The sequence below is a fragment of the Siphateles boraxobius genome, unplaced genomic scaffold (assembly GCF_051911475.1).
Source record: "Siphateles boraxobius isolate OS27281-9 unplaced genomic scaffold, OSU_SipBor_1 9, whole genome shotgun sequence".
Lineage (NCBI taxonomy): Eukaryota > Metazoa > Chordata > Actinopteri > Cypriniformes > Leuciscidae > Siphateles > Siphateles boraxobius.
In genome coordinates this window covers 1055160-1070000 of record NW_027509219.1, presented here as the reverse complement: position 1 = coordinate 1070000, position 14841 = coordinate 1055160, and the positions used below count along the sequence as shown (strand labels likewise).

Here is a 14841-nt window from a genome sequence, read left to right as displayed (position 1 = left end):
TAGAAAAAAAGGGTGACCAAAACTTAGTACTTCCTAAATGTGCCTGTTTTTTTTTTTTACATTCTAAAGGGATTTCAAGACGATTTAGCTTTCTATCGTGATATCAAAGCAGGCCAACTTCAGTGTCTAAAATGCGTCCTTTAAAATGAACCTCGATCCGTTTCTCTTTGGCACAACCAAATCATTTAATAAATGTTGAATTACGCGTACAGTCTTGAGTTGAGGCAGCAGCCGGCAGATTCTTGTCTAAACGGTGATGAATATAAAACCAAACTGGGGACACGTTCAGTATATACGCCACATACTCGATGCCCCTGACCTCTTTCACATTGATAGTGACATTGAAAATCCAAAAAGGCAGCCTCCGCGTTCCCAGACAATAAATAAACAACTAAACATGACTGCTGATCAGATTCAGTCCTGGAGCTGCAGTCTTCACATTACAGTAAACCTTCACTGGACGTGGCTGAAAGTGACATCATTTTGGGAAAATGCAAAACTGGCCAATGGGAGGGCAACATGATGATTGTAGGAGAGGTGCGTCTCCTCCTCCAGTGATTGGCCAGTGGTTTGACGGACCGGTTCCAGGCCCTATAGGGGCACAGAGAGGTCAGGTGACCCCAGGCCCTCTTCCAGCCACTGGACGTGGAGTGTGGAGCGGCTGTGTATGCGTCTCAGACGGAGCAGGTAAAGGAGGATGGACAAAACCACCACGAGAAAACAGGCCAGGAACAGATAGTGGTTATTCATGAAGGAGAAGCTGTGATGCCAGCGAGAGTGAGTGCCCTTCAGACTCTCCTGCTGGATGTCCCTGAACAAACCAGACAAGAAAACGTGTCACGACATTAGCAAAACTAAATCTATGCGTCATTTAATCAGATCTACACAAAATTTTAATGTTTCTCCTTTTTTGTGTGTGTGTGTAAATATGGTCAGTAGTAATACAAAAGGTTAACTTTTAATTGTTGAATTTTGTTGAAAAGGTTACCTCTTTATGGCTCTATAAAATGTGCAATAAAATCATGAAGAAAAAAGATTTTAAAACAACTGCATGCAATATTATTTAAGTGGCTAAAAGCTAACATTACATTTCTGTCTCCGAGACGCTCATATTAGCAAAACGCCACTTCAGGAAAAAAGACAGTTGGAAGATGCTCATTTACAGGGCAAGGGGGTTATAAACCCATACACATTTTATGTTTACGAATTCTGTTAGCTATTATTTTAATATATATACTATAATTTTAATAGCTGATGTTGCAGAAAATACTGAAAAGTAAAAAAAAAATATATATTAATTTTTTTTGGACTTTGGATATAATTTAAAAGAACTGTTTTCTATGTGAATATATTTTCATCAGCATTACTCCAGTCTTGTCACATGATCCTTCAGAAATCATTCTAACATGCTGACTTGCTGCTCAAGACACATTTCTGATTATTATCAGTGTTGAAAACAGTTGTCCTGCTTAATATTTTTGTGGAAACTGTGATAGATTTTTTTTTTAGGATTCAAAAAGTCAACATTTATTTGAAATATTATATAAATATTCTTTACTGTTACATTTAATGCATGCTTGCTGAATAAAAGAAAAAAAAACATTGCAGTTTTGAACAGTTATTCTGTATACAAAATTACAATTCTTTTGGTTTCAAAAAGAAAAGACGACTCAAAACAAGTCGAGTCGAAGCCAAAAGTGATGTCCGGCCTAGGGTCCTGTTTTTCTATGCATTTTTTGCACACAAAAAAAAAAAAAAACATGTAGCTGTAGTTGGATTTTTTACCAAATATTTTTGTTCTTACCTCATATCTATAATGTTTCCCTCATATTAATATATATAAAAGGTAAATCTAAAGTCATCTAGGGGAAAATATTGTACCTTAGAGGTAGAAAACGTGTGCGGTACAAAATGGCTCCTAGTGTCCACTGCACTTCTTTGTCATACACCAGCAGAGCCGTCCTGAGGTTCTCGTACGCCGCTGGAAACGCGAAACCTGAGTGGAGCACCTCGTACATCCACGCAGACTTGAAGCACTGATACCTGCAGGAAGACAGGAGCGACACATTTATACCTTTTTCCAAACTGATCACTGAAATGATGTACATATTACCGATGTTTTCTCAGCAGAATAAAGGTGAATGTGTAAGTACCGTCTGGATAAAGGTTTTGTATTTTAAACTTACTTCAGTCTATGCTGGTCAGCATGTGAGGCGTAAAGACCTCGATCAAACCGCTCTTTCAAAGTTTTCCACTGGGTGGCACAGTAACTCTGAAATTAAATGGATCAGGTCAATAACTTTAAAAACAAACAGCATGGGCAACTCATTTTACTCCCCGAGTTTAAAGTCCCTGATGGACAAAATCATGTTTTCTTGCTCGAGAAGCTGTTTCAACTTGGATATACATTACAATAGGGAAGAAAAGACTTTTGCAACTTCTGTTTCATGCAGACTTAAAAAAAAAATAGCAAGAGTATAATCTTGAAACTTAATTTTACCCACTGGGATCGTGGAAACGCTTGCTGTGACAAAAATGTCTTTCTTCTAAGGGAGGTGTGATATTATCGTCTACAATAATTGTTGTTTTAGAGATGTGAAATCTGACATTATCGAGAATCTCTCTCGCTTTGCAAACACCAAACAAAAACCGGCCTAGAGAGTGCAAACACTGCGTGATGTAGCCTTTTCAGATTAGCTCTCACTGCGTGATTTACTCTATTAAAATCGAGTACAAAATGCCCCCGTGTTGAGTATTGCCTTTCAGGCTATATTTATATCATATAATATAGTTGAGCAATCACACAAAGAGTGCCCTTTTCACCCAAATATCAGCACGATTGCAAATGCGATATAGATTTTATACAACAGTTTAATAAACAAGAAGTCAACATTAATAGACTTTTAGACACAATATTGCTCTATTTCACCGACAAAAATAGTTTGTCTCTGACGAACACACAGCGGTGTTCCATTACTGAATGAATCAGTCCATTTAAACGAAACGGTTGAAGTAATGATTCAATGACTCGTGAAATTATCAGCCGTTTGAACGTATCAGTTAAATGAATGACTCAATGATTCGCTCATTAACAGTGACTTGCCGCCACCTACTGGTTTTAGTTTCACATTGTCATTTACAAGCTTATTAATGTAAAAATGATAAAACTTTTTTAATTTTTTTAAAAAGAGAATTTTTAAAGCATGTTCACACTTTCATTCAACAGAAGCAGACTGCCCTTTTTGGAGCTTGACAGTCACATTGTGCTTTAAAGGTTTGGTTTATAGTAAAGGGATGTTGAACAGAAAAGGAGATATTTTGAAGAATGTGGTAACCAAACATTTGATGACTTCCATTGTATGAAAGTCAATGGGGACCAGAAACTGAAACTTCCTTTGTGTTCAACAGAACAAAGAAACTCATACGCTCAAGTTGTTCTAAACCTGTGAGTAAATGATGACAGAATAGGTGGGTGACAGAAAGGTCAAAAACTATCCCTTTAATTCTATGGAAAAAGAACCTGGTGAACATTCTGTAAAATTCCTCATTTAGCCTAGCGTTCCAGGGCGTCAGTGTACCTTAGCAGCATTGGAGTATTTGGTGGAGTTGTAGACACCTCCCATGCGCAGCACATCTTCAGTACAGTAGTAAAACTCAGAGAAGCCGTAGAACTGGCTGTTGGGGAAGTCGATGGGCGGCTGGTAGACTCCGTTAAGCGATGTGTTGGTGTCATTGGTGCGGTTGAGGAACGGCTGGAGCAGCAGACGGCAGCGCTCGAAGTCTCCTGTGCCACGCACGTGCACCCTCTGGTCCTGAGGACCCAGCTCATCCTGCAGGTCAGCTGGCAGGCAGGGGTCGAGGATGGGCGAGTCTGAACCCTCTCCCTGATGCTGACCCAGGAGCCTGGAGACGGTGGAGAGCAATGGGACAATTCGAAAGAAATGTTGGGTGACAGATCAAATGCTCACAATGTATATGCACACAATTATCCATCATCATGAATACGGTTGAGATTCCTATGACTAGTTAGACTTAATGAAAGATGTTTTAACCTGTTATGTTAATGGTTCCAAACTGATAATTGTTTTTGTTTTAACTTAATATTTACAGATACTGTAATATAGATTAAGAAAAAAAGTAGATAATATTTCAGTTTACTGATATATATCATTTAGTACATTTAAAAATATGAAATGATGTTCCTTGTGATCATTTGTTGGATGAGTGTGAAAAATAACATGCCCAGCAAGCTATATAACTAGATAGGATATTGAATAGCATCAATAGTCTAAAAAAAAGTTATAATTTTAACTACACTTCCATTCAAAAGTTTGAGGCTGGTAAGATTGTTTTAATGTTTTTAAAAGAAGTGTCTTTCTGCTCACCAAGGATGGATTTATTTGATCCAAAAATAGTAATATTGTGAAATATTATTACAATAATAAAAAAAAATGTCTATGTGAATAAATTGTAAAATATAATTTATTCCTGTGATCAAAGCTGAATTTTCAGCATCATTACCCCAGTCTTCAGAGTCACATGATCATTTTAATATGAGGATTTGATGCTCAATAAACATTTCTGATTATTATCAATGATTAAACTTTTTTTGTGGAAATGGTGACTTCTTTGATGAATAGAAAGTTCAAAAGAACAGCATTTATTTGAAATTTAAATCTTTTGTAACATCTATTCTAAACTTCTTTAATGCCACTTTTGCATCATTGGTGAATATTAATTTATTTTCTTTTTTTAAATAATACATAAAAAAATTGTACCGACCTCCAAACTTTTGAACAGTAGTGATATCATCTAGCTTGAATAATAATTTAAAAAATGATCATACTTGTTTTGGATTTGTGTGTTGCTGATGAGGTTTTCCTCATATTTCTGGCGGGCCGCGTTTCCTCCGAAACCCAAAAAAGTTGAGACGTAAACACGGTACACGTGTTCCGTTCTGTGAGCGTCGCAGCCCAGGTTAAACTCCGCCAGCAAATTCTTGGCTATCTCTTCCTGGTAGCACAGAGAGAAATATAAGACAGCTGTGGAAAACAGATGTTAACAGAGGTTGCTTCTTCTACAAATACAGATCTGCTCTGAATAGTGGCTGAATTGCACATTTCTTTAAACGCAAAGGCAGCAAAGCAAGTGAAGTGAAAAGCAGCATCATATTTGCATGAAGACATTTAAAAGAATGTTCGGGGTTCAGAACAAGTGGAGCTCTATCAAAAGCATCTGTGGCATGTGAATTACCACAGAAAATAATGAACTCATCCTTGTAAAACAGAAAATGTACATGAATGCACTTACAATGGTAGTCTATGGGGCTCCAGTGGAGGGATTTGCATGGAAGTTACTATATAATCTTATAAAACTAGTGTCATGTTTCAGTCCGAAAGAGGTTCAGTGCAGTGTCTTTGATTCAAAAGTTTGGGGTCAGTAATTTGTTCGTTGCAGGATAATCAATACTCTGTCCTTATGCAGCAAGGACGTTAAATTGATCTAAAGTGACAATTTTTTATAGAGTTACAAACAAATTATAATTTTATTTTTACTTTTTATTAAAAGAACACTGAAAATAAAATGTATTACAGTTTCCAAAAAATAAGCATCACAACAGTTTTCAACATTGATAATAATCATAAATGTTTTTTTTCATCATATTATAATGATTTCTGAAGGATCATGTGACGCTGAAGACTGGAATAATAATGATGCTAAAAATTCAGCTTTGATCACAGGAATAAATTACATATTTTAAATACTGTATATTCAAATGGAAAGTTAAAATAAAGTTATTTTAAATTGTAATAATATTTCACAATATTACTGTTTTTATTGTGTTTTTGATCAAACAAATGTAGTCTTGGTGAACATGCGACTTCTTTAAAAAACATTCTTAAAAAATCTTACAGACCGCAAACTTTAAACAGTAGTGTCTTGACCCATAGACTTTCATTGTAAGTGCATTACTGTAAAAAATGTTGTTGTTGTATGTACAAAGATTATGATCATATTGAGTGGTAATCGACAGCACAGGTGACGTCCATGGAGCTTCAAACGTGCTGATCTGAGAACATTGCTTTAATAGCTCATAAGCTCTAATTCAGCTGCAGAAAAATACTGCAGGACACAAGGAAAACATTTGAACACTTCATTCTGATTGCATTTGATTCCAGCAGCAGGCATCCTGTTAGATCACATTACAGACCATTGGGATTTGTGCTGAGAATGGGTCAAATATAGGTCAAAAACACCCTAATGGCATGCGCACACACACAATTGAAGTCTAATATTAAACTATGAAACTCATAGTGTCTAAAAAAGGTGTCATATACATAGTGTCTAAAAAAGGTACAATAGGAAAAACAGCCAGATTAATTATGAGAGGCATAGAGAGGTAAGAAATGGCCATTTGAAATAAAATAATCCGATGAAGAGAAAATGTAAATATTTGAAAAAAAAATTGATTTGTTTTGCACAAACCTAACCTCATTGAGCCACAAGCAGCAGATTGTACGAATTACTCCTAATGGGATCCAACGAATTCATATGAATTAGCATACATTCACAATTTTTAGAAAAAAGGAAGAAAAAAAAAAAGCACGTAAGTCCTTCCCTTAACCTAATCCTCGGTATGACGTAAGCAGATCAAACTCCAAATGCTATTGTGCAAAATACACAATTTTACACAAAATACACAAAAACTGCGAGTGACTCCGAGCGCGGTCCCGCGAGTGACTCCGAGCGCGGTCCCGCGAGTGACTCCGAGCGCGGTCCCGCGAGTGACTCCGAGCGCGGTCCCGCGAGTGACTCCGAGCGCGGTCCCGAGAGTGAGTCCGAACGCGCGATCCTGCGAGTGAGTCCGAATGACTCCGAACACGATCCTACGAATTCATATGAATTAGCCATAAACTCACAATTAAAAAAACTAAACAAAAAAAAAACTAAACAGTAAGGTCCATCCCTAAATCCAAATGCGATTAAAACAAATGACTCGGAATGAGATTCTACGAATTAGCAACCTTGTATAAGTTTCTATGAGAGTGTTATGAACAAAAAAAAATTTTTTTTTATTAATTATTACATTTTTGCCATGAGAAACCTTGACTAATATTACAGGTGGGCTTAGTGAAGGGGAAAAAAATCTAATATATTACAAAAGTGCTGAATATGGTCTCTTTAAGAAATGACTGCTGAGGAGCGGTTAGTATCGGTCTCAGAGCGTTAGCACCATGCTGCTATATTGCATGCTGCAAGCTTATCTCAGTCCAAGGCATCAGTTCAGCAAATTCACCATGGCCTTGTACTGCACTGGGCCAAGGACCACAGAGTACCAGGAGAACAAGAATGAGAGAATGAGAATGACAAAGCCAAACTTTAAGCTTTCAAATATACGGGAAATTGTATAATAACCTGTTGTGGAGAAGCAAAGCTTACAGTTTTGGGCACTTCGTATGCGATTTGAGTGGAGACGCCGCCCATGTCCAACACGCCAGCGGTACGCTTGCGCACCAGCGTCTCCTGCTGGTCACTGCCGGGAACCTGCACCTCCACCACTGCCTCATGTTCTGAGACACAAGTCAAGAAAATAGAAAAAAGAGAAGTGTAGCTGAAAAAATAATTCTTCTGTAGGGCGTTTAAAATTACAGAAGAAAATTACACAATATCTCTTACCATCCTCAACATGATTGAATCGTCCCAGAACAAAGTTGATACCTATCCATGCATATACTCCTGCAAAAATAGAAAATAAATGAATACAATTCCACAGAATTCAGATTTTCACACAGCACAAAAAATGCGGTCAGCACGATTTTCCCCCCCCAAAGAAATACATTTATTCAGCAAGGATGTAAGACATTTATAAAATAATTGTATTTATGAAAGCCCTTCTAGGGACAAGTGTTGCAAATTAGCTTTAGCTACGAGCACTGTAATACATTTACATTTATTCATTTAGCTGACGCTTTTATCCAAAGCGACTTACAAATGCTATATATGTCAGAGGTCGCACGCCTCTGGAGCAACTAGGGGTTGAGTGTCTTGCTCAGGGACACATTGGTGTCTCACAGTGGATTCGAACCCGGGTCTCTCACACCAAAGGCATGTGTCTTATCCACTGCGCCATCACCACCGCCATTGATGTATTGATTTATTATATAAAGCATTAAATTAAATTAAAGTATCAAAAAATCCATGAAAATCTGAAGCAGCACAACTGTTTTCAACACTGATAATAATCAGAAATGTTTCTTGAGCAGCAAATCATCATATCAGAATGATTTCTGAAGGATCATGTGACACTGAAGACTGGAGTAATGATGCTGAAAATTCAGCTTTGAACACAGGAATAAATTACAAATTAAAATATAAAGCATTTATTTTACATTGTAATAATAATATTTCACAATATTACTATTTTTACTGTATTTTTGATCAAATAAACACAGCCTTAGTGAGCACAAGATAAAAAAAAATTTAAAACGTTCCTGACTCACTCAAACTGTTAAACAGTAGTGTAGATTTGTTCAACATTTGAATTAACCCTTGCATTGACGAACTGATGACCTGATGACTCCAGTGATGGTCTAGAAAGGTTCAGAATTTGTTCTTACCTTCCTGTTTGCCTGAGATAACTTCCACATGCGAGTCGGAGAACAAGAAGTTGAAATTCACAGGGATGTCAGTCCGCAAATCCTCCAGCAGGGCCTCCTGTTGACTGCAAACAAACACAATCTCTTAGCACATATGGTGGCTTTCCCACAGCATGCATCTAATGTGCGTGTGTGACTGGTCACCTTTCAGGCAGGACTCTCATTCCCGCAGTGCACAGGATGTAGAGAGGCGTTTCCTGGTGCTTGTTTTTAGGGATGTGCTGAGCAGCAAAGCTCAACAGAGGGCTGATGTAGTCGCTGGCCTTGTCTGGTGTGGATGCATACTCAGAGATACCTGAACAGATCATTTGATCATTTATTAATTTGGCTATAAATCAGGCATTTTATTTTTTTCTCAAAGATAAAAATAAAGCTGTAAACCATACAGGGAACCACGTCAGTCGGTTCAATACTATAATATTAAAAGTTAAAATTAATCCTCAAATAAAACTGATTTGTTTAAAAACATTTAATTGCACATAAGGCAGTTTTATAATAATACTTTTATGATGTAATTATGTTTCTACTTCAATTCATTTCTGGAATATAAACATTTAAATAGTGACGGATTAATTCAAACATACATTAAAAAAGACACAACTTAAAGTCCACCCTGAGGTGAAAATCCAGCTTTTAATGTTGTTTTTATGTCTATGTGGTGTTTTTAATATGCTTTAAGACAAATCATGTGTAAATTCATAAGTCGACAGCATTGCTGTGTATTTTCTCCTTAAAACTGCAGTGAACCAAAGACAGTCTCAAAAACACGGTTTGAAATCGCTGGTGTTTCTGACGTCACAAACTACCTTGTAACCAATCAGATCAACGTTACAACGTGTGATCGTCAACGAGTGGATCTCTGAGCTGAGTGAGTGAGTGAGTGAGTGAGTGGAGGCGGGGCTCATTTAATTGCTATGGTTGCCGTCCACCCGAGTTGACGTCATTTGCTGCCGTTGCTTTTTCAATGACCTACGACTCGCAATGAAGGGAATATATGATCTGTCTGCTTACAATGCAGACTCAAATGCACGTGTCCGATTCATATCAGATTTATTTCCACATATGAATGAGGCCTAAAACCGATCTGAGAATATCGGAATCCATGTGCTTTTTTCCTGCTAGCATGTTCGTGGGTCACATCTGATCTGTGCCACATCACATGGAGAATTGGGTCACTTGAAGCATGTAATGTAAATGCGGCCTAAGATATCAGCACAGGCCATCAATCAATATCGACCATTCCAGGCCATGATTCTGCTTCATTCATTCATTCCCACACTGACCTGGCTTGATCTTCATCACTACAGGCTTCCTGTGCTTGTCTCGCATCTGCTTGATGTCGAGGAGTTCGTGCAGGTTGCCGTTGTGCCGGGGCCATGTGTATACGAACACGCGGGAGCCACTACTTCCACAGTCCACCACCAGCCCGTAGTTCAGATTGGGGTTATTGGTGTCCGTGGCCTCCATGTCTGGCACCCGACCCAAACGTCTAAATGAGACACATTGATCACGATGATTAGATAGGCAGAGATGCGTTACAGAAGTAAGAGAAGTGATCAGAAGTGATGGGTGTTTTACGTGTGGAGGTGCCGGTCCTCTCTTAACCAGCTGTACTGGCCCTTCTCCGTGACCAGCAGCAGGTACAGCACCCCCGTCACACCGGCCAGCAGACCCAGCAGCAGAAACTGCCTGAAGGACGGCAGCAGGAACCGGGGCAGCACCACCGGAGACAGGCTGAAGTGCCAGGATGCTGGAAACAGGCAGGAAATGCTAATCCTGCAGGGGAAAGAATAATGATGAGCAATGCATCAGTATGGATACTGGATCCTTTTAGCTCGGTTAAAATTGGGAAAGACGAGCAGCGGAAAAAAAAGATTTGTGTTGCTTGTTCTATTCACTTAAAGGGTTAGTCGACACAAACATGAAAATTCTGTTGTCAATTACTCACTCTCGTGTCGCTCCAAACCCACAAGACTTTCATTCCTCTTCGAAAAACACAAATGAAGATTTTTAATGAAATGTCCATTAATGCAAAACTCTAACGCTTCAAAACATTCATAAAGAGATCGTAAAAAAGAAATCCATTTGAATAAAGCAGTTTAATCCAAGTCTCCTTTAAAGACACTTTCGCTTAATATGATGAACAGATTTAATTTAGAAGACTCGGATTAAACCGCTCATTTCTTTTATGACCTTTTTATGAACATTTTGAACCGTCAAGAGTTTTGGGTGAATGGAAAAGGAAAGACCGAAATATCTCAGATTTCATTAAAAATATTTTCATTTGTGTTCCAAAGATGAATGAAAGTCATGATGTAAATGATGACAGAATTTGTCTTTTTTTAGCTAAACTTTTAATTTAAATGAGCTTAAACAATTGCTGAACACTTTATTACATCTTAATTTCATGTGTTCAGTCCAGTTTAAATTGTAAAATTACAGTTGACTTAATCCATTTGTGCTTGGATGACATGAATCAGTTTTGTTGCATTAACTAAAACTAAAACGGTGTATTTTTAGTTTTCAGCATGCTTTGCCTAGGACTGAATTGGTAGAGTAAATTTTTAAATTGAGTGCTTTTTCTCAAAATGCATAAAATAACAAAGATGTATTAAAGCCCCCATGAAATCAAAACGATCAATTCTTGTTTTTTATTGACTATTGCAGTATTTATTATAAATTTTTATCCGTGAACAGCACACACATCATTATTTTTTAAATTCATGTGCCCTCATTATCTTTAAACAAAATAACCTCTCCCTCTTTAAGACATCTCTTCTCTAATGATGTGTTTACTGGCGTGAGGGCGGGGCAACCTGTCACTCACATGAGATCCACCAATAGCAAACCACAACCATCCAATCAATTCCTGATGGATAAAATCAACTCATTCCCTACATTTGTTCTTGCTCGAGAAGCCGTTTCACTCAAATATATACGCCACGATAGGGAAGAATCATGCCGACTTTAAGGAGCAAAGTTGCAAGGTCACAATTTCACAGGCAAGAAAGGTCTATTGTCAATAGCGTAGCAATGCATGAAGCTCAGCTCACACAAAAGTAGCTTTCAAACCAAGCAAATTTTGTGAGCTTAGCTTCATGCATTGCTACACTATTGACAATGGTTTCTGTTGGTCAACAGTGAATTCGATTGACAAACTTGAACTTGCGAAATATTTCATCCCTCATATATTATACGAAGACTTTTTTTTGTTTGTTTAATTCAATGTACATAGTTCTAATGTCAGTGCAGTGACAAACTAAAAACGTTTGTTAGAAATTAAGATTTTTTTATTTTGACACTGATGAATCATTCACAATAACACCAGGATTGTGCATTTACAGAGTAAAAAGCAACTATTTTTCTTATTTCATCTCGACTTTGAGGGTTTGTCAAGCAGAAGAAACTTCATTGATAACAATAAGGTTATGATTTATTTGCCATTACATACATAAGATTTCACAAATCAACTTTTTCCCATATGAGAAAACAAACCCCTTCCCTCAAATGACTTCATATTTGTACTTGCCTTCCCATCGCTGGAGTGATGAACAGGTGAGGTGGACGAATCAAACCTTTACCGGCAACCTCTTCTCTATACAGGTGTATTCCTCCATGACGTCATATTTTAAGTCATCATCATCATCATCATCATGATCAGGGTCTTTCACGCGTGTGCAGGTGTGCTGAGGAGACGTGGCACGTCCTGACACACACACATCAGGAAGTGAAATAACACCAACAGCACAGCCAGGAGTGTGACGTTCACTAGTTCACTTGTAGACAGACTGAAGTGCAGATGTCTAGCTCGAGATCTAGATAACAATTAGGCCTAATGTCTTAACTTACAAGCTACTTAGTTGCCTACGTAGACAGTATTCAGTAGAACGCGCCCGTGAACCCCCATATTCGAACACAACCTTAATGCTGTCTAGGTAGGGAGCTCACTAGATTTTGAAACACAACCCCAGATAACGTCTAATCACAAGCTGTGCGTTTCCCAGGCCGAGAACAGTTCCATGATAAAAGGATGTTTATTTGATACTTAAAAGTAGGTCAGTTTGTGGAGAGACAGACTGGAGTGATTGAAAGCTGGCAGGTGTGTTTATCCTCTGATTAACAGTTAGATAAATATCTGTATGAACGGAAAAAATTTCTCACCGTTCGGCTACATCTGGGACGGATGCGTCAATAATACAGCCATCCTCTGAGATTTACGTTACAAATTCATGAGTCCAAGGATTGAAATCCACTCGGTGAACACAAAAATATGGCAGTTTAATTCCTGTGGTATTGATGATAGTTCAAATTCGTCCGAGAAAAGGCTCCAATTCCCGTAGTTACCGAGCAACAGTTCAGTACTATCAGTAGTAAAGACGGTTAGTGCGCATGCGCGTCGTTGCCGGAAACTTGCGCCTGCGTGTACACTGCTGCCATGACGTCATTTGCGTTTCCAATTCGTCATTCAAATCATATTCTTTTAGACAGAATCATACAACTATATTGTTGGAAAGGACTAATGTACACTACCGTTCAAAAGTGTAGGATTGGTAACATTAAACAAAAGAATACTTTTATTTAGCAAGCATGATGCTACAAAAGATTCCTATTACAAATAAATGCTTCTTTTTAAACGTTCTATTCAAAAAACAAATCTGAAAAAGTGTATCATGGTTTCCATAAAAAAATCAAGCATAATTTTGTCAACATAATACATATATCTTGAGCACCAAATCAACATATTACAATAATTTCTGAAGGATCAGATTCACATTCGCCATCAAAAAAAGACTTTATTATCTTAAATAGTAATATTCACAATATTACCCTTTGCTGTATTTTTGATAAAAAATATAGTAAATATTAACAGCCCCAAACTTTTGAACAGTGGTGTAAATTATTGTCTTTAGTTTCTATAATTGTTCATAACTTTTTAATGAGGCTATGTACTTACAAAAACAACAGATATATACTATATTCTTTACAAAATATTCATAATAATGTAGACGCATCTAAGTGAGCATCTCGCTTCTCAAAAAAAAATGCACAGAGAATATTGTTTATTTGGCATCATAATTTGTAGTTTTATTAGAATAATACATTGTACAGACTTTACAAACTCAAGAAGGCCACTCTTAAAACGGTCTTTAAAAAGCAAAAATAAACATGCTATTACAAACATGAATAAGGGCTCTTCATAAAGACGTATTACAATGTAAGGACACACATGTTCTGTACTGTCTCTGATGGCTTTCTTTATGGGACAGTGTTGAACCCGCTGTAGCTTGTGCTTGTGCTGAAACACTCACTGTGCCGACTCCATCCTCCTCTGAGCTGCGGAGAGGAGAAATTCACCTCAAAGTTACAATCACAGACTATTGTGAGGAAAAGAGCAGTGATTGATCACTGGGTTGAATTTTTAGGTAATAACAAAACCAAAAAAAAAACTGAAACTAGAAATATGCACTTCAATGAAAAATGAAAATCAAAACCGAGTTACTAAATCAATGGATGGAATCAATGGTAAAGAGATTATTCAATAATGGATGGTTTGATTGATAATCTCGCAAGCTTGACCTGGAAGATGTCAATACAAACTGCAAGATTAGACAGGAAGGGGGCGTTTGATTGACATGTAAAACAACCAACCAGTTTCTACACTTTACACACAAATCTGGTACATCAACATCACCATCATAATAAACCACATGTAGAAAGGTGGTGCTTCTGTGTCTGTGAAACATTTGAATGTTTATTAACATTTGAACATGTTAAGGTTTGTTCAAATCCCTAACGCCAATATAATGTTGTCACGAAAAGGGAATTTCTAAATTCACCTTGAAAAATAACAATATTAAGTCACATTTTTAATTCAATTGGGGAAAATTGCCACAACATTAAAAGCACAACATTTGAACAGTCTCTAAGTTAATGTACTTTTGTCCATAATCAAAGCATTTTCTTATCAACTGACATTTTATGGTCTAAGATTCCTCAGACCTCAGATTTTTAATCTCTATTTTACTTATTATTAACATTTATTTTTTACAGTGCAGCTGTGTATGTGTATATATGTGTGTGTGTGTATATATAATGTATAGTACCGGTCACAAGTTTGGAAGCATTACTATTGTTTAAGTTTTTTGAAAGAAGTCTCTTCTGCTCATTAAGCCTTCATTTCTTT

At 37.3% G+C, this 14841-nt stretch overlaps 2 protein-coding genes across 3 annotated transcripts in view; both read right to left on the bottom strand.

Moving 5' to 3' along the window:
• The window catches only part of entpd4 (ectonucleoside triphosphate diphosphohydrolase 4), a 14359-nt gene extending 1284 nt beyond the window's left edge, over positions 1–13075 (bottom strand). Inside the window, exons 1-13 of one of the 2 annotated variants that reach the window (XM_077223506.1) lie at positions 12819–13075; positions 12187–12363; positions 10236–10433; positions 9941–10146; positions 8802–8952; positions 8619–8722; positions 7678–7737; positions 7417–7571; positions 4847–5013; positions 3579–3903; positions 2187–2272; positions 1882–2043; positions 1–811 (exon numbers count right to left, since the gene is read on the bottom strand). The exon at positions 1–811 is cut by the window's left edge and continues 1284 nt beyond it. In XM_077223506.1, the coding sequence (XP_077079621.1) occupies positions 592–811; positions 1882–2043; positions 2187–2272; positions 3579–3903; positions 4847–5013; positions 7417–7571; positions 7678–7737; positions 8619–8722; positions 8802–8952; positions 9941–10146; positions 10236–10433; positions 12187–12194 (1842 nt within the window). In that variant the 5' untranslated portion in view covers positions 12195–12363; positions 12819–13075 and the 3' untranslated portion in view covers positions 1–591. The remainder of the gene's footprint in view (positions 812–1881; positions 2044–2186; positions 2273–3578; positions 3904–4846; positions 5014–7416; positions 7572–7677; positions 7738–8618; positions 8723–8801; positions 8953–9940; positions 10147–10235; positions 10434–12186; positions 12364–12818) is intronic. The other variant, XM_077223507.1, reaches the window with a different exon arrangement.
• A 641-nt stretch (positions 13076–13716) lies between these two features.
• The window catches only part of chmp7 (charged multivesicular body protein 7), a 28313-nt gene continuing 27188 nt past the window's right edge, over positions 13717–14841 (bottom strand). Inside the window, exon 11 of the mRNA XM_077223505.1 lies at positions 13717–13991. Within this exon, the coding sequence (XP_077079620.1) occupies positions 13963–13991 (29 nt within the window). The 3' untranslated portion in view covers positions 13717–13962. The remainder of the gene's footprint in view (positions 13992–14841) is intronic.